We start from the raw sequence: 23,678 nt of genomic DNA, 5'->3' as shown, positions 1-23,678 counted from the left end.
GGGGCAGCTGTCACGCCTTTCCCTCTAGACTTGCGAACCCTGTCCGACCATGCCCGACCATGTCACTGCTCTCTTTACTTCCCAACATGCCACATATCCATCTCACGCTTCCCAAGAGGGCAAAGCCAAAACCACATGCAGAAGCCTAGTTGGGTTCCTATTCCTCTTGCCCTTGCCCTTGTTTCTCACCTCGTCACCCTCTCGGCGTGCGCATGAATCCACCCCCCGGTTTTTTTCGTTTCCCCGGGGCGCGATACCCGGGGTTGCATGCGACATGCGCCGACGAGCGAGCGGCGCAGGGGTTCTAAAAATAACAACTTGGCTTGTATGTGAAGAGGAAATCTGTAATACAGATGATCCGTACCCCATACGGGTACCTAGGTCTGTATGCATGCATGTACACACTTTGCTGGGCGGTGCATCAACATCACCGAAAAACCCACTCACAATGACACAACCCCCCACGAAAACATTCTTCTTCTCTTACCGTTCCCTCATCAGACCTCACACCCATCGCCTCTCCCCTCTGCGTCTTGCATCACTTACTTGCTTGGCATCCCACTTGACGCGTGGCTTCCACCCAAGAAAATATCCTACACAGCCCCTGTAGAACCCCCCACCGCCCTCATCACCTCCAATCGCCGAATCAAGTCCATCTTCAACATCACATCATCTCACATCACCCTCCTCCGAAAAATCCACCCGCTCTACAATGCATGATTCGCGCTAGTCGCCATCATCAAACACGGTAGGGCACAGACTGAGTCCGCATTCTATTCTCGTCTCCTGCCTGTTTCTTCGTCTCATTTGCTCCGTCGAGCCCTTGCTCCTCTAAAACGTCACCATTGTTTGCTCTAATGCCTCGCCTTCGTCTCGATGCAACCGCAATGGCGTTTGATTCCCTTCATCAATATCAACTCCACTACGCTATTTTTATAGCACTCGCTGAAATTTGCCCGGAACAAAACCCATTCTCCTTGGGCCACGAAAGCGACAATGTAGCTCAACTTCATGTCGTCACTGTCTGTATACGTACGCCAAACACCAAACCTTGAGAGACCAAAAAAATATCAATCAAACACCTCCGTATGTACCGCTATTACACCTCCAGCTCCTGGCAAATCGTACCTCGTTCGTCCGTCCGCCATCGCTGCTCCTTCACGATGGTGAAGCTGCACTGCCGGCATTGTAGCTACCGAAACCGCCGTGTTCGGCTGCAGTATCCGCCTTCATCGTACCGTTGAGCATAGGACATAACCTTGAAAGGAGCATTTGTTAGCAAATAATTCGCTTTGAGCCAGCCATCATGACAAGGCCACAGGGGGGCAACATCATAGGGAACAGCAAATGAGTCGCGTCAGCAATAAGCAGCAGCTAGTAGTGTCTCCCAAAGCAGCAATCTTCGCATCACAACATGAATTTCGCTCGAAACTTGGCCGCGATTCGCTGGGCAGAGAGAGAGGCTTCGGCATTGTATTGCTGCCGTGCCAACTTGGCCGCCTCTTTCTTTGCTTGGGCTTCCTCGCGAGATCGCGCCTCTTCCTGCCGCTGCTCGTCTCTCCGTCTCGCCTTCTCCGCCCTTTGCGACTCTCCCTCTTCTTTGCGCGCTCTTTTTTGGTCTTCTCGTTCTCGTTCTCTCTCGTCTCTCTCTCTCTTCTTCTCCACATTCATCACCTGCTTTGCGCCTTGCTCAGCTCGCCGTCGTGCCTGCGAGATAGATTTCTTCAGCTGCTTTGGGAAACTGAGTGTATTGGTCCTTTGACCTGCATCTGCTGTTTTTGGTGGCCCTTTGGCTGCCACCCACCAATCAAAAGACGGGCGTGGGGGAGGGGGAATAAATTCCATACTTCTTGTTGGTTTTGATGTGCCCAACCTGGCCACAATTGGCACACTTCCTCGTCGTGCCGGTGGGAATCTTATCTCCTCCGGTCGAAGGTGACCCTGCGTCGCCAGCAGCTGCTTTTTGGTGCAGCTCCTTTTGTTGCTCTCGGGCTTGTCGTCGGGCTTTGTTCTTCTCCAGTCGTTCAAGCTCCCTCTTGATTCTATACCGACATTGTTAATTACCCTCACACCCATTGTCATCAGTTACCACATACCTAATGCCTGCAAGACGGTCATGGTCGGCATTGCCCGTTGGACGCACGCTGTAGATGCTATACGTAGATAACTGTAAGCAGGGGCTCTGAATTCGAGGCCAGCCAAATTGTGCATGTCGGCCATGGCACCAGGTCCATAATTGGACCTTGCCAGGCTTGTCAACTGTTTGAGTTGTACACCGTTCCGCAATTGAAGTCGGGTCATGGGTGTCAATCTCTTCCAATACCGGGGGCTGAGGCCCAGCATCGCCAAACGGGGGTTGACATACTCTTTAAGTTCTAATTCCGCTTCTGCTCGTCGTTTCATATACTGTGAAATGACAACCGGGTCATACACCATTTCTGTTCTTGTCTGGATTGATCCGTCTGGCAGTCGGTAATCTCGCTTAATCCGGATCGCTCGCTTCTGGTGACGACTGGATGAAGTCAAACCGCTAATCTGGCTGATTCCGTCGTCAAAGTGCGCTGGAGTTGCGGCAGCCTGTACGTTGAATCGATCGTCTTCGTCTTCCTGTGGTTGAACGTCATTGTCGTCGTGTGGGGTCCCATCTGTCAATGTTGTCTTTTGCTTCTCCCAGATTTCACGGATACCCTCCTCGTACATGGCTTGCTGCTTCTTCACGTTATATGCATGCCCACCATTCGCTCGCTTCTCACGTTCAATAGCATCAGCAGAGGTTGCAAGTGGTCCCTGAACAGCTTCGATGTATCCTCCTTTCATCGACGTGCGAATGAAGCTGAATCCTAGCCCGTGCCCAGTTGGGTCACCCTCGCCGTGCAGCTGAAGCATCGCCTTCTGAGCGCAAGCATCGATAAATGCCTTGGTCGTCTTCCAAGGTGCCATCTTATCTGCAAGCGTCTCCTCCTGCTTCTCCTGTGCCTTTTTGGCGGCGGCTTTGGTAATCTTGCTGCTGTCGTCCTCTCCGTCCTCTTCCTCGCCTTCCTCAGCTGCCTGAGTTTCGTCCTCAATGTTGGCGTTTCGAGGGTCATAGCCAGCATCCTCAAGTTCCTTGATACCAAGCTGCATGGCGTCGAGCAAGCTGACATCTTCTGGTTTAATCATGGCGCGGATTGCGTTTTCATCAGGAAGCACCTCGCCGGGACGCAGGCGCCACATTCCCTTCTCGCCGCTGTCTCTGTCATACTGTAGGAATTCCTTGAGCTTTTGACGATTTTGCGTATCAGTGGAATCTGCGATGTGTCGGGTCATTTCGGACAGCTGACAGTTATCCGTTCGACTATGGCGTATCATGCGGAATGCGAGCATCTTCATACGGTTCTTGGAAGCATTGGTGACCTTTCTACTATGGGGTCCGGGAACTTCAACCGACGGAAACGCCTGTCCCACCGCATGAATGTGATCAATCTTATGCAAATACCAGCGTGAGCCCTCCACACCCGTTGTATTGCGAACCACCAAAAAGTCGTTCGTTCTCGGGATATGCTTAAAGACTGGAGCACGGTACATTTCGTTGTGTAGCGTGGGTACAGTCTCGCCGGCATCCACAGTACCAAAGAGTGAGAATGGCGAACGGTCCTCAGGCAACAGAGTACGATATTCACCGAGCTCCAACTTCGGTAGCTGCTCTTCGTCCTTTTCGTCCTTGCGACGGTAGTAATTGATGAGCTTGGTGCCCATGCCGAAATTGTTCAAAACACGCGGTCTGGGCTCGCAATATTCGAAAAGAACGGCAGTAGAGTTATCACCCAGAGTCAGGTCTTTTGACTTCAGGAAAACTTCATGAGCCTTGCCCTTCATCATCTTGCGCTTTTGGTGCTGCGGCTTATCAAATTTGATGGTATGATGAGAGAATTTCTTGTAACGGAAGCGAGGGCGATGGTACTCGTCCGTTGTACCTGGTAGCCGCACCTTGTAGTAGGGCCAAGTCAATTTGATCGCCGGCATACTGTGCTCCACAGAGATATTGCCAAGAGTAGCCCGGACCTTGCTCTGGTGGTTTTCTTTGAGTAAGTCATATGCTTCGTCGTTGGAAAGATTGAATCGCTGCGCCATGGTGCGTCCCAAACGCCCTGCACCCGTCTGTTTGTTCTTATCATCTTGACGGGGACGGTTAGCGTTGGCTTGCGAATCTGACTCGATCAAGAGGTGCGGATCACTCATGTCCAAGTGGACGCGCTTCGCACCACGTTTTGTCGCTTCCTCGAAATTGTCGAAAGATGGCGCAGTATACCGGGGAATCTCGGGAAGACCTGTCGCTACAAACTTGCGTTTCTTTGGCCGGCTCTTTGTGTCTTCCGCAAAGTCTTGCAAAAACTCCGCATCCCATTCGTCGTCCTGATCGGCATTCGCATGTCTCATCTGATTGCTCTCTTTAATTTCGGCAGCCAGGCGTGTTTGGAACTGTTCCTGGATGGCCTCAATATCATTACCCCAATCTTGACAGGCCAGTTCAATGTCGCGCATAGTGTAGCCCATAACAGGCTCACCGTCGGATTCTTGGTCGATATCAAACGGAACTATCTCATCATCGTTTTCTGCCGAGTCCTTATCGCAGAGAACTAAACGCTTGGCGTTATACGCGTTAAGCCTCTGTTTAAGAGACCCCGTGGTTGCTGGTCCTGGAATTCGAAACTGCTTTTCCTCATCTGGCGCAAGGTCGAGACTCAGCTTGCTGGTAACAAGGTGCTTGGGCTTCTTAACCGGCTTCTTCCCCTTCCATGTAGCTCTTTTGGGCGGCAATAGTTCGCTCCAAACGAGAACGCGTCCTTTTTTATACGCGGGCCACATCTCCTTGAGCAAGTCTTCGACGGTTTCGGCAGGAGCAGGAATGTCGGGGTCTTGGTTGGCAGCGCCGTACATGTGCGGATCAGGGTCGAAGTTCATTCCGGAGAAGCTTAATCCCGTATCTGTTGGTTGGATTTCGTCACCAGCTTCGGTATCACGCACGCGTGGGCCGGGAGATGGGTGGTCTCCGATAGGATCTGTAGGCGAGGACGGACCTTCACCAAAAAGATCATCGGCATCGTTACTGGTGCCACCGTCATCGGTTAGGGACGGAATCTCAAGCGAGCCACCGGCTGCAGGCTCCTCATCGGGTAGATCATCATCGCTAATGTCTTCGAAGTCCTCCGCGTCGTCGGCCTTGTTCGTTTGATCGAAGGGAGTGTCATCGAGTTTCAAGCCGCCGCTAGAACCATCCTGGCTCTGCTCCAAAAGGCGCGAGATCTCACGCTGATCAGCGGATTCTTGCGCCTTCCACTTGTCCTCATTGAATGAGGAGAAATCCTGGTCTTCGGGCATCGTGAAGCGGCGTCCACTATCGCGAGCCCGGGTATGAGTTGCGCGAAGGGCGCCTATATCATTATTCGAGTATCGGGTGTGTTTCGCTTAGCACTATTCAGAGTGGTCGAAGAATAATGAAGCTTTGTGGGCAAAACGGGACGTAAATGCGCGTGACAGACAGTCTGTGGAGGTTGCGATGCACGTATGTAGCTCGAAGAGTTGAGAGGTTGCCAAGAAATGACGATGATTACGTAAACATGAAAAGTGGGCGACATACGGAGCGCCATGTGACAAAAATCTGGGCGCCGAATGGGGACGAAGAGAGGAAAGTAAAGGTATAGGAAAGAGAAGAAAGATGCACATAATCATAAATACCAAGACGAAAATATCGAGGCATAAATATCAAAAAATTATCAAGAAGGAATTAATAAGAAATGAATATCAAGAAAACAGTGAATAAGGAAGATATTAACAAATTGCTGACTGGTGATTTTTTTCTCGCCCTGGTGGGGTGGGCGCGTTTGATGGAATATTGTGCTGCATCATTCATGTGTTGTTTTGGCGCTAGAATGTCCCGCACCATCAATAAGACTCTACTGCACATTATGTGCCTGGAATTTTTGATCTTTGGCTTTTGACCGAGTCTAGTCGCCACGCTATAGCACTGATATATCCTCGTAATTTTTATTCCGAGAGCTTGGAAACAAGCGGCCTTACGCAGTGGACCTTGACTGCCGAAAGAAGCTATCACAGAGGCTGCATGACGCATAAACGGTGGTGAAACCAACTGGCGACGGAAGTCCATTTCCCAAGCTCTGGAGTGTTTCACTGGAGAGTTGTAATAGAGCTTGCCTGTATGGGAGTTTTTTTTCTCGATGTCTATTCAATAATTCAAACTTATTCATCGACGTTGCGTCATTTCTAACGTCTAAGGATATCATTCTCTTCCCCAACATAAAAAGTCATGAACAAGCCTAAAATAGCCAGTCATGCAATGCTGATGACCGCCCAACCCGAGTAACTTCCCAGGCAGGTGCCAAGTACCGTGTTTATAGCCCCGCTGAAAGAAAAAAAAGAAACAGAAGAAACAAAAGATATGATACACATTAAGATCGTAACGGAGAGCAGCGTCTTACGCAGCAAAGACGATGGCAGCGACAGTGGCGACAACTGGCCAGAGTCCCAGAGTTTCGAGAGCTGTCTTGGCGGCCGCAGAGGTGGAGTTGCCGTCGGCATCCATGTCTGCGTCGCCCTTGGCGGTGGTGCCGCTGGGCAAGGTGCCGTTGACGAGGAGGACCTTCTGACCGTCCTTGGTTCCGACGGTGACTACGCTCTTGTTTAGGCCATCGTAGCTTCCGTTGCCGACAAGGTCGTTGAGATGAGCTGTGGTGTTGCCGCTGTCGTCGCAGCCGCATTCGGCGCCCTCGGCGCAGCCGCAGATGACGGGCAACTCCTCCTCCTTGTTGTTGTTGGATTCATTGTGGAAGCGGTAGGGGTTGTGGTAGTTGTACATGTAGGCGCTGCTTAGCCAGAGACCGGGCCAGAAGGCGAGAGCAGAACCGATGAGGAGGCCAGGGACGATTCCGTTCCTGGTGTTGCCGGCGCGGTAGGGAACGCGAGAGCCGCCGCCATAGTACTGGCCGCCACCGTAGGCGGGCTGGGGGCCGCTGCCAGACTTTGTGGTACCACCAGTGGTGACACCGGCTCCTGTGTTGGAAGGAGAGCCGCGGGTACCTGGAGAGCTTGATGAGCCACGATTCCCAGAAGATGAAGAACTGGTTGAGCCGGAGCCGGAGGAGCCGGAGGAGCCGGAGCCACCACGGTTACCAGAGGAGCTGGACGAACCTGAGCCGGAGCTGGAGCCGGAGCCACTGGAGCCGGAGCCGCGATTACCTGGAGAGTTAAGTGAGTCAAGGATGTCCTCTACTAAGGAACTCCAAAAATGAAACTCTCTAAAAAAACTAGAAGAGCCCGAGGAACCGAAGCCACCACGGTTGCGATTGCTGGAGAAGCCGGACGAACCTGAGCTGGAGCCGCCTGAGCTTCCACCACTGCTGCCGCCGGAGCTGCCACCGCGACCGCCGCCGCCGCCGCCACCCTTGCGCTTGTACAGGTCATGCTGGTTGACATCAACCTGTGGGCTCCCGAGTGGTTCAGCAGCGATGGCGGCGGCCGAGGCGCTTGTCAAGAGTGACAAGGCAGCGACGGCGAATTCGAGTTTCATTGTGGCGAATCAAGTCTTGTCCGCAGATGAGAAGCGCGTTTGTCGTTTGTCGAGCCGAGGATGGTACTGTTGCGGCGGTGTGCAATGCAAGCACGGAGTATGCAGCTGCAAAGCGATATCGATGTCGATGTCGATGAAGATTTCTCTCGAGTTTGTTTTGGAGGATTTGTAAAATGCCAAGACTGGATAGAACGGGGTGTCGCGAAATTATATACCTAGGTTCATAGGGAATCATGGAGGGAGACGGACTGGAGCTGAGCAGCCTAAAAGACTGCCTTGGAGACAAAAGACAGGGGTCTTTGTCCAGGGGCCTAGGTACCTACTACTATAACCTTAGAGTGCTGGAGCCTGGGGCAGTCATGACCTCATTTGCAGAGCTTATTTCCAGGGCAGACAAGGCTCCGATGTGCTGTCGCTATAATAGTAACCAAACTAAATTTTAGGTGAAATTTTAGCGTACGCCCGACAAGGTGCTGGGGCGCTGCCAAATACTTGCTAATGTTGCCTTACCTCTCTCTACTGGTTGCCTTCAGTGGGGACCGCCCTCAGCTTGTACATACTCGGTTATGCTGCTGTTCAATGGAGTTTTCCCTTTTTTTCTTTTTTTGGACTTAATTCGTGCAACTACGTAACTAGGTACCTAGGTACTGTAGTTAGTTACTCTGTAGTTACACGATTCTGGTGCATGTGTGTTGGCCAGGCTGCTGCAGTTGTCCGGCAGTTGCCTGAGTCCGCACTGCCCCAAAAACACCACCTTCTGACCGACACGTTTCTCAGTACAACTTATTATTCCCTTTTCCACTACTTTCCCATGGTGCACCATTTCTAGCAGCTTGTTGCCTGCTCATTTTAGGCATCACACTCATGTACGGGTAATCAGCCACCGACACGACACCTTGCTAGTTTGGCAACTAGTAAGAGCTCAGCATCGCCCGAGGTTACCAGGTTACGACCTAAACCTCAGCCCTCGCCAGTTCATTGCCTAGAATGGAATAATGGCAATGACTCTCGAAGCCCCTTTGAGGGATCAGCCAGCCAGCCAGTCTTTGGATTTTCCACCCAAGGCGTCATCTCAACAACGAACAAACGACCTCTAACTAGCTTTATTTCTTTATTCGCCAAGGCTGAAGCGACAGATGTCTCTAGTGACATCTGTGTGTAAAACAGGTACTCTGTACTATGCGGACAGAGTACCGCTGCTGCCAAGGGACCCGGGTGGCAAATCCACTGCTTCTAGAAGGGAAGAGCAGAGCGACTCACAATCGTAAAGAATTAAAATCTGGACCCGACAAACTAGAATTGCTCGCTAATTACAAGGCTGTCTGCCTTGCCGGCTTTGACCTTGCCCGTGGCGTGGCGTCTTGGTCTAGTTTTCAAGCTATTGCTGGTCGGGCTTGTCAATGACGGACATCTCGCCCTGTGAAACCGGAGATATCAACTCAAATTTGACCACGAGTGGTGGCAAGGGACTCGCCGCTTCGCTCCCGAAACGCCCAATTGAATCGCCTCTGGGGCTGCGCCTCGTTTCCAGCTGAGGCTGTGCATGCGGAGTTGACACTATCACCTTCACATGGCGACATGAACAGCGCAACACGTGCTTGTACTGGTTCATTTTTTTTTGGAGCATCTCAAACATTCTAGTTAGCTACATACATAGACGCCATGGCTGATCGGGGCAATCTCATATTGGAAAAAATATCTGGCGGCTACTTGTGGATGACTCTACGGTAGGTTAGTAGTCCGCGAGGAGTGCCAAACAGCAATACACAAAATATCTGGGACTACGACCATGATTACTTTCAACGTCGCTGTAAATAGTGCAGGTTGAAACAAGCTGCATTTGGTGCTGAGAATTTGTAATTCATACTGCGACAATTGGGCAAAATGCCGTTTGTAAGCGCTCACGCACCACAATTGCTAGTGCGAGATCCAGACACTCACTGTCGCCTTGGCATCACCATTTCATCAGCGGCACCCTTTGCGTCTCAGCAATCCTAGTAGCTCAGTGCCTTGTGCCGAATCCCTGCGCACCATTGTCATAGCATGCTATCTCCGCGCTCGCGCGCACGCTCTCCGCATGCGACGGCTGTCCCGCGCCGGCGAAACGGACGCCCACAGGCCTGCGAGCCATGTCGCGGTCGCAAGGTCGGCTGCGACCACCAGCTCCCCGTCTGCTCGCGCTGCAGAAAGGGGCGCATAGAACACAAATGTATCTACATGGTTGCCAAGAATCCACCGTCTCCCACCCCTCCGCGCACCCGTGAGCTACCGTCCAACCTGCCCTCTCCGGACCGGCCTGCTAGGACGCGCATCGTCACCAGTCCCAGGACCGCTCGGCAGGGCCATGCGGCTATAGATGCGCGCCCTTCTGAGAGCGTCAGATACGAGGCGCTGGGCTACATGGGTGCGACCAGCTTCTCGATCGATCTCGAAGAAGCACAGCGCCGTCTCATGTCCATGCCCGGCGCCGAGGGCCCTGTCTCTTCCGTGCCGCCATCAGATGCACCCTCGCTTTCGCTGCGAGACTTTAACCCTCCAGCCGCGGCCATAAATGTTATTCGCAACATCCCTGATCGCGCGTCAAGCTATTATCTGTTTGAGACATATCGAAATATTCACGACGCTTGGTGTCGACTTGCCGCACGCTGGTTATTGCACTCGCTATGGGACACTTTTGGCGACATCCTCGAAGGAGACAGAAGTGACGAGTCCCTCTCTGTCATGGCCAAAAAGTTATGTCGCAATACTTCCTCAGTGCTCCGAGAGGACCACAAGGACCCCAAGGAGTGGTTCAACGAGTTCTCTGGTCATAATATGCGATGGGAATGCATCGGGATCCTCTTTGCATACTGGAGTTCTGGGCTACTGAGCTTACCGCGAGAGACTTTTAAAGGTAGCTGCAAAGCGTTGAATGATATGGACCGAAGGTCTGCCCTCGAATTTTACAAGGAATTGGTCGCTGATTGCGCCAATCTTTGCTGGAACGCGGGTAGTGGAAACACGTTGCTCTGCTTTCTGTTATTCAAGAGGAGCCTGCTGCAATCCAATATTGGCGGCGATGGTGGTAAGTAAATCATGCGTCTCTCAGATGAAACGATAAAGGCAGGATACTAACGCAGTCGACCCAGACATTCGTCACTTTAGACTACATGGAGATCTCGTCGCATTGACAACATACCTGGGTCTCCATACCTCGAGCGCGGCGTTTGGCGACCGCTCAGTTTCTGTACAAATCAGGAGGCGGCTGTTCGCGGGCGTGTTCAACATTGACAAACTCATTGCCATTTTCACCGGCCGCCCGCCTCTTCTTAGCAGGCGCTTCATCTCTGTCTCAGAGCCGCTCGACATTTCCGACGAGGAGCTTCTGCAAGTACCACCCCGCCAAGGCGCGCCATACGCCGGGATTGACAGAGCAGGGTGGAGTTTGGGAAACAAGATCCTCCATGTCTCGCCGCTCCGTGCGCGGTTGATGATGGCCTACACCCGCGACTCGATTCTGGAGATTGCACTTCGGAACACGCTCATGGCCTGCGAAGCCCCGCTTCTGGAGCTCAAACAGCAAGCCAACAGAATGTACGACGGGTTTCCTTCCTCTCTCAAGTACGCTGCGGACGACTTGCTAAACCCGGCGCTGGACCATGTGCAAGTCTACACGCGGTTGCACATCACGCTGGAGCACCTACACAATGTCTTCTTCGTCGAGCGCCTGCTATCCAAGATGCAAGAAGGCGTTACTGCGGAGCTCGTTCGGATCAGCCTCGAAATCATTGAGTTGTCGCTGATCCCGTTTACGAACCGACAGCTGACGACGGGCGTCATGTGTGATATTGACTGGCTGCTCATGGCGTACGGGGCGCCGGCTGGTGGCGTCTTGTGCATGGAGCTGCTTCGACCGGCGGCGGCATCGTCCGGGGCATCTGGTGTCAAGAAGTCGACCATGATTCAGTCGCTGAGTATGCTTGTGGGTTGTCTCAACGCCGTGCCGCCAGATGCGCCGAACTACGGCGTCAGCGCAACGCTCAAGAAGATTATAGAGCAAGTATTGGACCGCGTGCTGGACCCGCCAGCAGAGACGACGGGCCAAGAGTTTTCTGTAGAGGGTTGGGAGACCGACTTCTTAGTTGATGCTGCTGATCTGTTCAATTCGGATCTTTTGGATACATTTGACTGGTTTCGGCCATAAAGCCCAGATAAATTCGAATCAGATACATCAGGGCAGTGCCAGTGCCCGACACGTTCACCGCTGTATATGAGTGGGTATGTAATATAGGGCAACCTTTGCAATGTAATAAATATCCCTATGAATAGCCAGTCAATCTCCGTATCCCTAAAATTGGCATTGAAGACGGTGGTAACTAATGAAGATACATCAGCGCGGGCTGCTCAGCCAAGATGTTGCCCCACCTCAACCTCGACCACTTCGTTACGGAAGGATGCAACATGCTCAAACCTCATCTAGACATCGTTCTCCAACGTCTTCACATTTTCCCCAGAGTCTCGTTTTAAACTACGTATACAGAGAGCCGGGCACCAGCATGGTCAATAACGTCGACAAAAGCTTGCTAGATCGCCTACAGGCACTGCGGGGTGGCCCGGCCGGGAGTCCAGCAGCGCAAGCACCTCAGTGAGTCCTGGCGTCAGCTGGGCACAGTCCTGCTAAGAGCAACTTCAACTGATCGCCGCGCCCAGAGAAATTAAAATCGATGTTATTGAGAGGGCAAAAACACCATCCAAAGAGGATGCCCTGACCGCGAGGCTCAGATCTCTGCGCGAAGGTTCAGCGACGCCAGAGCCGGAGGGGCTACGAGCATCTCCAAAGCCTGCCGCCCAGCGAGCGTTTGCGCCGTCGGAAAAGAAGGACTCTGTAGCCCCGGGTGCATCTCAAGAGGCGGAAAGCTACAAAGACAACTTCGAGGACGTCTTTGAAACCGACGATGACACCTTGCAGGAGCTCTTGGCAGACGTCACGCCCGACGAGGAGCTTGCCGCCGCCGGCGCGCATGAACCAAGCGACGAGCAGGTTAGGGCGCTACTTGAGAAACTCGCCGACGGCATCCCCAAAGATGTGGAGGCGCAGACGCGACGCCGAAGCAGCAGCGACAGTGAGCTGGATTCCGACGACTCGGACGGCGAGGCCATGAAACGCAAGGTCAAGGACACCATAGAGAGATATCAGGATGAAGCAGCGGCGGAAGCGCCGCGCCAAGGGAAAGAGGAGGACGAGGAGGACGAGGAGGATTTCCAAGACCCGCACGATGAAGCGACACACGACGCCGAGGCGGCCGACCTCGGGCTGCCCTCTGTCCCCTCGGACCTTCAGCATCTCTCGCCACAGACCGGCGACAGGCGGCGCGACAAGCCTGACCTAGACGACATCACCGCACGCCTAGCAGCGCTGCGCGCCCCGAGCCACAACACGGACGGCGGCGGCGATGACGAGGGCTCGCTCAGCTTGCCGTCGGTCCCGACGTCGCGCCCGTCCGCCAAACCCGTGGCCCGGCTGCAGTCGCGGACCACGTACACCGACGACGACGTGCACAGCTGGTGCACCGTCTGCCTGGACGACGCCACGTTGCGGTGCCTGGACTGCGACGACGACGCCTACTGCGCGCGGTGCTGGCGCGAGATGCACCTCGGCCCGGCCGCGGCGTTTGACGACCGCAGCCATCGCGCCGTGCAGTTTACAAAGGACAAGAAGAAAAAGGAGGCGCCGCGAAAGGTTGCCCTTGGGGCGTAGCATGTATAAAAAGTGCATAACATTAAACTGGGCAGTGACATAGACTCGAGTCCCGTGTACGAATACCCTTAGCAATATACTCATTCGTTTATCATTATCATGGCTAGCAGCATCTATCCAGGACTTCCTGGGCGTTACTGGAACTTTAAAGTACCTTTCAAAATCCACTGCAATTTTATTAGCCAAACACGTTGTTTCACACTTTGCAGTACCTGCGCTGCCGAGGCTTACAATCTGGCCGTTCCCGACTTCAATCGCCACCTTGTCCACCTCGACCTTGTCGGGCATGACTACACGCGTGCCGTCGTCGCGCTCCTCCCACCAGACCTCCGTGCCGGCCATGGTCTTGGCCTTTGTGCCAGCCAGCCAGGGGCTCTGGGTGACGAGATGGGCATCGACGAAGCGGGCGAGGTTGGCGTCGGCGCGGTGCTTGCCGTCGACGCCCTCGTACGCCTCGGTGCCGAGCTCGCCCATTTGGCGCTCATCCTCCCAGGGCTTGCGCGGCAGGGCCTCGACGACGGAGTTGAGGGGTGCGAGGATGGTGGTGCCGCCGCCGCCGCCGCTGCTACCCAGGCGCGCCGCGGCGGCCTCGTTTTGCCGCGCAAACGAGGCAAAGGTGGACAGGGCGCGGTTGGAGCCGAGCGTGTCGCTGAGGCGCACGGCGAGCTGCACCGGGTGGTCGGTTGTGCCGGGCATGGTGGCGAGGTGCTTCTGCTGGCGGTGTCGTTGGGGAGTGGTGACGTCGTCGCTGGATCGCAGGGCGGCGGCGACGGTGGGCAGCAGGAGGAGACAGCCGGACAGCGCAAGGACGGAGCAGCGCATCACACGTCTTTTTTTTTTCTTCACCGAGATGACTCACGAAAAAAAGGGGAGAATAAGGATGAGCCGAGGGGAAGGAAATCGGGCGTAGGGTTTTGAGAAATGTGAAATTTAGTGCAGTCTATGATGGCTAATCTCAGAGAGACAGGTTCTGGTGTTGTGCAAAAGCAAACGACGTCACAGACGAATGGGGAATGGGCCGCCGGGACTTTCCCGCGTGAGCACCGCTGGGGGCCAGTTGGCCGGTTATCTGCCCTGGCTTATAGTAGAAGCTGCGGCTGCGGCGGCCAAGCCACCAGGCTTCGGTCGGTCGGCGGTGTTGGACAGTATTTGACAAAAAGAAAAAGTCTGCGACTGTCAGCAATAAAACCTCGCGGATATCTGGTGCATCAAGAAAGCAAAATTGCCATGGTGACGACTCTCAAGTCCAGAGCACAACGACGGTCGGCTTTGTTGCGTGCGAGCCAGGTTCGGTGTTTTGGTAAGAAGCCGAACCACATGCACCACCACAACGGAAAGAGAGCAGCCTCGAGTACGGAAACCTGGAGTCGCATCAGGGCGATGTGCGTATATATGATCAAGGGACCCTACGGAAATTGGAACAACAATGCCGTCCGGGGACTAAACTCCAGGCTCTTCTTGTCGGCAACATCAGTCGCAAATCGGCATCTCCAATATTCCTTGTAGCTACTACCCCAAGCCAAGGGCCGGCTTTCACGTGAAAGCGGCGCTCGCCAATCACGCTTCAGGTATTTGTTGGAAATCCTGGAGCGTGTCATCTGACGGACTACTAAGGTACCCAGTGCTTGCTAGTTAGAAGATGCCCTCCACGGTTTTCTTCCCGACAACGGAGTGGCAAAACAACCAGGTAGGCTAATACAATTGTTTTTGTATCGTTCTTTTCGACAAATTACCGGCCATGTATTTGAGATTTACTTGTTATTTTATCAAAGCTGCCTTCGTAGGTTCTTCTTGTCCCCCGCTTGCCCCAGTGGCGGGAGTGTGGGGAATCTGAAATGGCGCTGTCTCCGTGGGGCAGGAGTTGGAGGCATTCACATGTGAACTGCGGCTGTCACCCGACTTTTTCTTGCGTGTTTGGGGTAGTGCGGTTAGTGCATGCAGGAGAGACTCTGGCATGTGGGAATGACAAGGCTTTGATGTGTTCAATGAAATCATGTTGTCCAGTCTGGGAGATGTTGATTGTAATTCTTTCGTTCGCATTTACGGGGTAGCGTATTCGTAGAGCACGATGCAGTGGAAGCTGCCTACTACCTACTAATAGTTAGCGGAGGCGAAACGGAAAGGCCGAGGCTCCGGTGTCGCCCATTGTGCCCACATATGACAAGTTGGGAATCAGTTTCCCATGGATGGCCGTTCACGAGCTTCCAAATCATCTTGATATGCTTCTCTCGGCAAGGCTTCCTGGATCGGCCCGTTGTCTTGCCCAAGTCCCCTTACCCCCAGACCGGTGTCGAATGAGAGGGCGAGGTGTTGCGGCTTGTAACTACACCAGCCGGCGCCGAACGGCGTGGAATTGGTGAGACGGATTCGGCGGGTTAAGCTGAGAGTGGCGTGCTGGCCATGGGCAAGGTCCGAAGCTGCGCTGGAATTCACGGTCCATGGGTGGTGCTTGGGCCTGTTGGAACGGGCGAGGCTAGGGAATGTAAGCGGTCGGGGGCATGTGGGTGCTAGTTACGGGAGGGAGCAGTTGTGCCGGGTCAAGGCAGGGCAGTGGAGGAGAATGGTAGATGAAGTTGGTGGTTTGAGTGCTGATTGTGACGATGATGATTATGTATCCGCCATGGATAATCGTGTCTTGTTGACCTGCCGTTTGTCGCCTTTTTGACATTGTTACTGGACGCTATGTACCTAAACGCTGAAGGTGGCGGCTGGTGGCAATTCCAGCTGGCAACACGATGGTGGAGCTGGCAGTTGGCAAGCAAACGCTGAGGCTGCTACAGATTACAAATTACTGCTTCTGCTCATGGCAACTGGCGGCGTGTGGCACTGGATTCGTTGGCAGATTTTATTGATTTTATTACCAGGCTCTGGGGCTCTGGGGGAAGAAAACGGAGAGAACAACCGCCCCCTCCACCATTGCAAAGTCCCCAGTCAAATGCGTCAAATGCTCTCTCTTCCTCCCCCAAAAGTTGACCTCGGCTGTCCCATCGTCCTCGGCGTGCTGGCTCCACCATTCCACCCCATGGCCTCATAAACTCCGAAGTCCGGAAGCCATTTTAACCTTTGTTCTTCTCCTCATTCTTCCATCCTCTCACCATCCCCTTTTCTTTCCTCAACCCTCTCCAACCTCCATCTGTGTGCGCAGGCCTCGTCTATTCCCTGCCTCTTCTCCCTCGCGCTTCTCTCATCTCATTCCCTCTTGACCACATCACATTCTCACACACAGCACAATGGCTCCCAGAGTAATTGTCGTCGGTGGCGGTCGTAAGTAGCTCTATTACCCCGGGTCGCCGATCCACGCGCATCTTTCCGCATTTTGCGCGCATTTGGCCCTTGCGGCTTTCCTGCCTGCGCGCGGCTTGCGAAAATTCCACGCGCATCGCATTGCTGACTCTCATCTCCAGTGTCCGGCCTGAGCGCTGCTCACACCATCTACCTGGCCGGTGGCAACATCGTTGTCCTCGACAAGCAGGGTAAGTAAATTTGCACATCTGGTCCCTTGGTACCGTCTTCCATGGCGCTGACCGCTCTCAATCACAGGCTTCTTCGGTGGCAACTCGACCAAGGCCACCTCTGGCATCAACGGTGCCCTGACCCGCACCCAGGTTGACCACGGCGTTGCCGACAGCGTCAAGCAGTTCTACGACGATACCCTCAAGTCGGCCCGTGACAAGGCCCGCCCTGATCTTATCAAGGTCCTCACCTACAAGTCCGCTGCTGCCGTTGAGTGGCTCCAGGATGTCTTCAACCTCGATCTGACCCTCGTCTCTCGTCTCGGGTAAGTCTATCTCGACAGCCGCCACTTTCGCCTGATCCCGCGTCTCATAACGGTAACTTGCTGACTCCAATCTCTTGCGCAGTGGTCACTCCCAGCCCCGAACCCACCGTGGCCACGATGCCAAGTTCCCCGGTATGGCCATTACCTACGCCCTGATGCAGCGCCTTGAGGAGCTTTCCGAGACGGAGCCCCACCGCGTCCAGATCATTAAGAAGGCTCGCGTCACCGGCCTCAACAAGGAAGGCAACAATATCCTCGGTGTCAACTACGAGTTCGATGGCCAAACCCAGACTCTTGAGGGTCCCGTCGTCCTCGCCACCGGTGGTTACGCCGCCGACTTCGGCGAGGGCTCTCTGCTCAAGAAGCACCGCCCCGATACCTACGGCCTCGCCACTACCAACGGTACCCACGCCACCGGTGACGGTCAGAAGATGGTCATGGACATCGGCGGCAACGGCATTGACATGGACAAGGTCCAGGTTCACCCTACTGGCCTCGTCGACCCCAAGGACCCCGGTTCCAAGTGGAAGTTCCTGGCTGCCGAGGCTCTCCGTGGTGAGGGTGGTCTCCTTCTCAACGGCGATGGCGACCGCTTCTGCGACGAGCTCGGCCACCGTGACTACGTCTCTGGTATGATGTGGAAGGAGAAGGACAAGGGCAAGTTCCCCGTCCGCCTCATCCTCAACTCCAAGGCCTCCACCGTCCTTGACTTCCACACCCGCCACTACTCTGGCCGTGGTCTCATGAAGAAGATGTCTGGCGAGGAGCTTGCCAAGGAGATTGGCTGCACTCCCGACCATCTCCAGAACACGTTCAAGACCTACAATGCTATTGCTGATGGCAAGCAGAAGGACCCTTGGGGCAAGAAGTTCTTCCACAACGGGCCCCTCGACATCAACGACACCTTCCACGTCGCTGTCATGGAGCCTGTTCTCCACTTCACCATGGGTGGTATTGAGATCAACGACAAGGCTCAGGTCCTCAACCAGGAGAAGAAGCCCTTTGACGGCCTCTTCGCCTGCGGTGAGCTGGCTGGTGGTGTCCACGGTGCTAACCGTCTCGGTGGTTCTTCTCTCCTCGGCTGTGTCGTCTACGGCCGTGTTGCTGGCGACACTGCTAGCAACTACCTCTTTCAGAAGGCCCTCAGCGGTGCCGGCTCTGGTGCGGCCCGTCTTGGCCAGATCTCTCTGCACCTCGATCCCTCTGCTCCTGGCAGACTGACCGTGGAGTGGGCCAATGGTGGTGCTGCCGCCGCCCCTACTCAGATCGCTGATGCGCCTGCCGCAGCCGCTGCTCCCGCCTCTTCCGCTGGTGCCGCCCCCGCCGCTGGCACCAAGGCCGAGGCCAAGCCCTTTTCCATTCCCGAGCAGGAGTACAGCATGGAGGAGGTTGCCAAGCACAACACCAAGGAAGACCTCTGGGTCGTCGTCAAGGGTGTCGTCATGGACCTCTCCAACTGGCTCGACGACCACCCGGGCGGTCCCCAGGCTATTATGAACTTCATGGGCCGTGACGCCACCGAGGAGTTTGAGATGCTGCACGACGACGAGGTCATCCCCAAGTACGCTCCCAACCAGGTCATTGGCCGCGTCAAGGGCCAGGAGCCCTCCCTCGAGTTGTAAAGTGGCTATTTCATAACCCCCCAACACACTAAAAAAAAGACGACTTGAAAACGGTCGTACAGTATTATTTCACGGTTTGATGGGACATAGATTTTGACACGGATTAAAAGGATTCCCCCAACATGTATCAGCCCAGAGGGAGGTGACCTGAGGGGCAATTTGGCGCTTGGGATTTTTTTTTGAGTATTCACCTTTTTGTCATGTTTGCGTATTTGGATTATTCCCTATGTATTCTCGACACGTTGTACAGATAGCAATGCATGCATATGAATCAATTTCCTCGACCGACGATGCTTTGTGAACTCCATGGTGATTGACCAACAGAAGTAAGGGATCCTGTGTCGATAGATTTTGTGTTGGAGTCAGTGTGGCTTGAGCATATGTATATGTACTAATACTTGATAACCCCAGAGAATCTATCCACCTTCCCGCCCGTCATCACAACCTCATCCGGCGTGATCACGCAACGAGCTCCTCTGATGGCCGAGGACACATGCCCTCCCTATCCTCACCTCACCACTCGGGAAACAGAGGCTTCATGTCCACTTCATTTCGCGTCGCATATTTCAGCATTTTCTCTCGAATAGCAACCTAAGAATCCTTCGCTTTTTCTAGCTCACACCGTTGCACTTCTGCTGCGTATCATCCAGAGAGTTAAAACTCGGCTCCGATCGCAAACTCCGGCGAGCGAGGCCTGGGGATTCGGCCGCCGCAGTTGCAGAATAGACTTTATACCTTGGAAATGCAATAAAATATACCAACAAGCAATTTATAAGGCGTCGCATATTTTTCTTACCTGGAATTATACTTCTGGGGTGGTGTAGCGAAGAGTCATCGTCGCGGCTTACACCAATGAGGGCGACGGAGCGACAATAGACATCGATTAGCTTTTTCAAGCAGCCAGCCTGGATTTCATTTTGAATAGCAGAAGCTTCAAAAATGGGGGGATTCAACGAAAGCACTCTTGCAACCAAGTGTTGGCAGCACATTGGAGGTTGAATTTTTTTCAGGTCATCACCGAATCCGGTGCGCATAGTTAGCTCAGCCCATAGAGGAATTATGTGAGACCTTGCCACCAACCAACACAGTCGAACCAGGAAATTACCTTTGCGGGCTCCGCCAGCGCCTCAAAAAGCCGCTTTAGCGGCGTTCAGAGGATCGGCACATGGCCGAGCACAAACACTCTGTGGCGTCAGACACTCCCAAGGTGGCTTTCCATATTGGCAGATCTCTGGGGCAGGTAGGTTGGCAAGAGAGGCTCGTGCGATTTGCTCCCAGTCACAGCGACTGTATAGCGGTCAAACTTCTCATGGGCGATGCCAAGTGTATTTATGTGCATTGTACTATGCCGTGGTACAAGGGTGGCCGGCATAGTGAGACGGGAAGACGCATGGTTCGAAGCAGTAATTATCAAGAACGGACAGGTTGGCGCGGGTGGGTTGTTGGCAGAGAAAACAAGAAAATCAGGTGGCTACCTAGCAATCAAGGACTGCGGTTAAGGCTGCAGCAGGTGACGCCGACGATGCGTAAGGCCAAGAGCTTTCCGTCCCTGTGCAAGCAGCTGTATCGTACCGAATGAGTTTCAACAAACTATCGATACTATCTATCTCTGGATGGTAGAGGCGGGCGGATGATACGACTAAAAATGATATAGCAGTTGTAAGAAGCAAACAGGAAGTTGCTAAAGTTAGTTAGATGAACGAACGAGGGGAGAGGGTTGTTGTGCGGAGGCGGGCAAGTGGGGCAGTCCGCGGCCGCTACCACGTAGCTAATAATGGCAACTACCAGCGGTGAGTGGGCAGGGGAACGATTAGTGTGAGTACTAGACATGAGGGAGGTGCATGGGGGCTGGGAATATTGCGTCGCAGGTTTTTTTTTTTGGCCCAGTTCTTTATCCTAGTCCAGCCGGCAAAGTGCTTGATGCCACCTGGAAGACTGCAATGTAAGTCCGGGGAAGCGGGGATAGTGCCTCTACATTCCTTGTGAGCCACCAGTGCCCAACCAGGCAAGGCGCGGCGAGGCCACGGAGGGTGGGGCGCAGACACAGGTAGTGCGCTGCAGTTGCTGCTGGAAGAGGTCAAGTCCGCTGTTTGACGCTGGCACTTGCTGCCTGCCCCAGCTGGTTTTTGTATCCGCTACTTGGCCAAGGCCCCGCCCAGAAAGTGGCTGCTGCGCTTCTCAACCAATCATTTCGTCGGTTGCTGCAGACGGCCCAATCAAGTTCTGTCCGTGCTGGTGATCCTAGCCCCGTTCCGCCACTTCTTTGTAGTCTCTACTTGTCGAGGAACTTGCATCTTGGCCTGCATGCTCACACCACCAGCCTGCCCACCTGCTAGGCCTGACTGACTCTTACCAAGACGAGTGTCAGCCATCCCCTGTGGGTGCCCTGTCATCCCCCTTCCAGGCGTCGCCAAACTCCCCAGGGACGACCTCACAGGGCCCTAAAAGCCCCCCAACCAGCCCACTCAACGTCCAACTACGCCTATTGTGCTTGTACCTAAATGGTCAAGTCGTGCGCTCGCCTCGCCGCCCACTTCCTCTGGTACTTCTGTCTCATCCTCTCTCTCCCTCTCACCATCTTCACTCCACATTAACTTACCATCCTTACTCAACACTGGAATCTTACCTCTCCTTCCCTCGCCCGCCCTTCCTCTGCTCGAATCATTCGCCCTCCCGCCGACTTCTTCTGCCGCATTGTCGCCTATTCCGAGTAATCTTGCCAATCTGCCCATTTCTATCATTTTGTTATAGTCAAGTCGCTACCAGCTCGCGACTCCCACCCGCTGAAGAAATCGCCCCATCTCGACGATCAACCGTTGACACCAACCCGCCCCGTCACCAATCGTCCAACGACGCCCTAAGACTTTTGCTTTGACGACGGCCACCTTTGGCAATACCTCCTCCGCCTCCCGGATCAGGCGCGAACGATCGCCGCCAACAGCACCGTGGATTGATTCATCGTAGACGCCATGGCGATTGCCATGCGCTGGCATAAGCCCGACAATGTCGCTGGCTCGTCAGCCCCGGCCATCATGGTTGGCCTCTTTGTCGCTTCTGGTGGGCTTTTGTTTGGCTACGATACTGGGTAAGCCTTGAGAACCCTTTCTTTCTGCAACCCGGACCCTCTCGACATGGCCACGTCCCACGGACAACGCCAGATGCAGCGTTACCTACCCGCATGCCGACTGCCGTTGTCAGGCAAGATAAGCCTTGATATACCTGCAAACATTTTATCAAGAGTACATATCCATTATTGCTCTATTCCAGCCTCGTCAACGCACCGTCACAATGCTCTAGCGTCGAAAACTGACTCTTGCTTTACAGTGCAATAAATGGCATACTCGCCATGGACGAGTTCAAAAAACAATTCGCTACAAATTGCAGCGACGCTGGCACCAACACGAATCTTTGTCCAAAAGACTCTTCGATAATTGTAGCCATTCTGAGCGCTGGAACTGCTCTCGGGGCCCTCATGGCCGCTCCATTGGGCGACTTCCTGGGACGTCGCAAGTCTCTCCTTCTAGGCGTCGCACTCTTCTGCGTTGGTGCCATCTGCCAAGTCTGCGCTGAGTCAATTCCTCTCCTTCTTTTTGGCCGGCAAGTTTTCACGTCTCTTTATATATCTTGCCCAATGCTAATGCCCTGCCAGGTTTCTTGCCGGTGTTGGCGTAGGTGCCGTCTCAGTTCTTGTCCCCATGTACCAATCCGAGATGGCCCCAAAATGGATTCGTGGTACGCTCGTCTGCGCTTATCAGCTTTCCATCACAATCGGTTTATTATCAGCTTCAATCGTCAACATCATTACCTCACGGATACCAAATTCCTCATCATATCGCATCCCTCTCGGGCTACAGCTTGTCCCCGCCCTCATCATCACTGTTGGTCTCTTCGTTCTCCCCGAGACCCCGCGATTCCTAGTAAAAAAGGGCCGAAATGAGGAAGCTGGTATTTCGCTAAGCCGACTGCGTCGACTCGACATCACCCACCCTGCTCTCATCGAAGAATTGCACGAAATTATTGCCAACCATCAATACGAATTGACACTGGGCAACGACTCTTGGAAGGAGATCTTTGTCGGCACGCCGCATCTGGCCCGCCGCACCTTCACTGGTTGTGGTTTACAAATGCTTCAGCAACTTACTGGTATCAACTTTATCATGTACTATAGTACAACATTTTTTGGTGGCGCGGGAATCGACAGCCCCTACACCAAATCCCTCATCATCCAAATCATCAACGTCGTCTCCACCTTCCCCGGCCTCCTTGTCATCGAATCGTGGGGCCGGCGAAGGCTTCTGATGGCTGGTGCTATTGGTATGGCCGTCTGCCAGTTGACTATTGCATCATTTACCACGGCAGCCGGTCAGGACCTGAAAACTGCCCAGCAAACTATCCTCATGGTGTTTTGCTCCCTCAATATCTTCTTCTTTGCTTCCTCGTGGGGACCCGTAGTCTGGGTCGTCACCTCCGAAATCTACCCCCTCAAGGTTCGAGCGAAGGCCATGTCCATTTCTACGGCCTCGAATTGGCTTCTTAATTTTGGCATTGGCTACAGCACGCCATTCATGGTGGACGGTGGTCCCGGGAATGCAGGTTTCGGTCTCAAAATCTTCTTCATTTGGGGTTCATTTTGTGTATTCGCCGTCTTTTTCGTTTGGTTCATGGTGTACGAGACGAGTAAGATCAGTCTCGAGCAGATTGATGAAATGTACGAGCGAGTCAACCATGCCTGGAACAGCCCAAGCTTTGAGCCGAGCTGGAGCTTTCAGCAGATGGTGGACGAAGGCTGGTCCCCCAGTGCCATTCCTCCTGCCGGGCACGAGCTTCATGCGACTACGTCGCAAATGAGCGCCGAGACCACACTCAACGACACAAGTTCAACAAACACAACCCGCGATACTGGCCACACGTCTTCAGAAGAAGACAAGGCCGTGGTGCCAAACATGGCCAATGTCGATTTCACCTATTAAACTCTTA

The 23,678-nt window shown here is 53.9% G+C and overlaps 5 protein-coding genes across 5 annotated transcripts; 3 read left to right on the top strand and 2 right to left on the bottom strand.

Annotated features, from left to right (window-relative positions):
• Positions 1 to 1,158: 1,158 nt before the first annotated feature.
• CCM_07678 (transcription factor TFIID complex 145 kDa subunit) lies at positions 1,159 to 5,944 on the bottom strand (the record flags this gene model as incomplete). The annotated part of the gene is made up of 5 exons (XM_006672818.1): positions 1,159 to 1,258; positions 1,848 to 2,042; positions 2,097 to 2,153; positions 2,366 to 5,411; positions 5,938 to 5,944. 5 exons carry the CDS (start codon positions 5,942 to 5,944, stop codon positions 1,159 to 1,161), a joined length of 3,405 nt encoding a protein of 1,134 aa, XP_006672881.1.
• Positions 5,945 to 6,472: 528 nt separating this feature from the next.
• On the bottom strand, positions 6,473 to 7,564 carry CCM_07677 (uncharacterized protein; the record flags this gene model as incomplete). The annotated part of the gene is made up of 1 exon (XM_006672817.1): positions 6,473 to 7,564. One exon carries the CDS (start codon positions 7,562 to 7,564, stop codon positions 6,473 to 6,475), a length of 1,092 nt encoding a protein of 363 aa, XP_006672880.1.
• Positions 7,565 to 9,607: 2,043 nt separating this feature from the next.
• CCM_07676 (fungal specific transcription factor, putative) lies at positions 9,608 to 11,747 on the top strand (the record flags this gene model as incomplete). The annotated part of the gene is made up of 2 exons (XM_006672816.1): positions 9,608 to 10,628; positions 10,693 to 11,747. The coding sequence occupies 2 exons, from the start codon at positions 9,608 to 9,610 to the stop codon at positions 11,745 to 11,747; spliced, it is 2,076 nt and encodes a 691-aa protein (XP_006672879.1).
• Positions 11,748 to 16,531: 4,784 nt separating this feature from the next.
• On the top strand, positions 16,532 to 18,701 carry CCM_07675 (fumarate reductase Osm1, putative; the record flags this gene model as incomplete). The annotated part of the gene is made up of 4 exons (XM_006672815.1): positions 16,532 to 16,565; positions 16,706 to 16,774; positions 16,842 to 17,079; positions 17,162 to 18,701. The coding sequence occupies 4 exons, from the start codon at positions 16,532 to 16,534 to the stop codon at positions 18,699 to 18,701; spliced, it is 1,881 nt and encodes a 626-aa protein (XP_006672878.1).
• Positions 18,702 to 21,202: 2,501 nt separating this feature from the next.
• On the top strand, positions 21,203 to 23,671 carry CCM_07674 (high affinity glucose transporter RGT2; the record flags this gene model as incomplete). The annotated part of the gene is made up of 4 exons (XM_006672814.1): positions 21,203 to 21,251; positions 21,666 to 21,786; positions 22,026 to 22,271; positions 22,351 to 23,671. 4 exons carry the CDS (start codon positions 21,203 to 21,205, stop codon positions 23,669 to 23,671), a joined length of 1,737 nt encoding a protein of 578 aa, XP_006672877.1.
• Positions 23,672 to 23,678: the final 7 nt, after the last annotated feature.

Source organism: Cordyceps militaris (assembly GCF_000225605.1).
Source record: "Cordyceps militaris CM01 unplaced genomic scaffold CCM_S00006, whole genome shotgun sequence".
Classification (NCBI taxonomy): Eukaryota; Fungi; Ascomycota; class Sordariomycetes; order Hypocreales; family Cordycipitaceae; genus Cordyceps; species Cordyceps militaris.
This window is presented reverse-complemented; position numbering and strand designations above follow the sequence as displayed.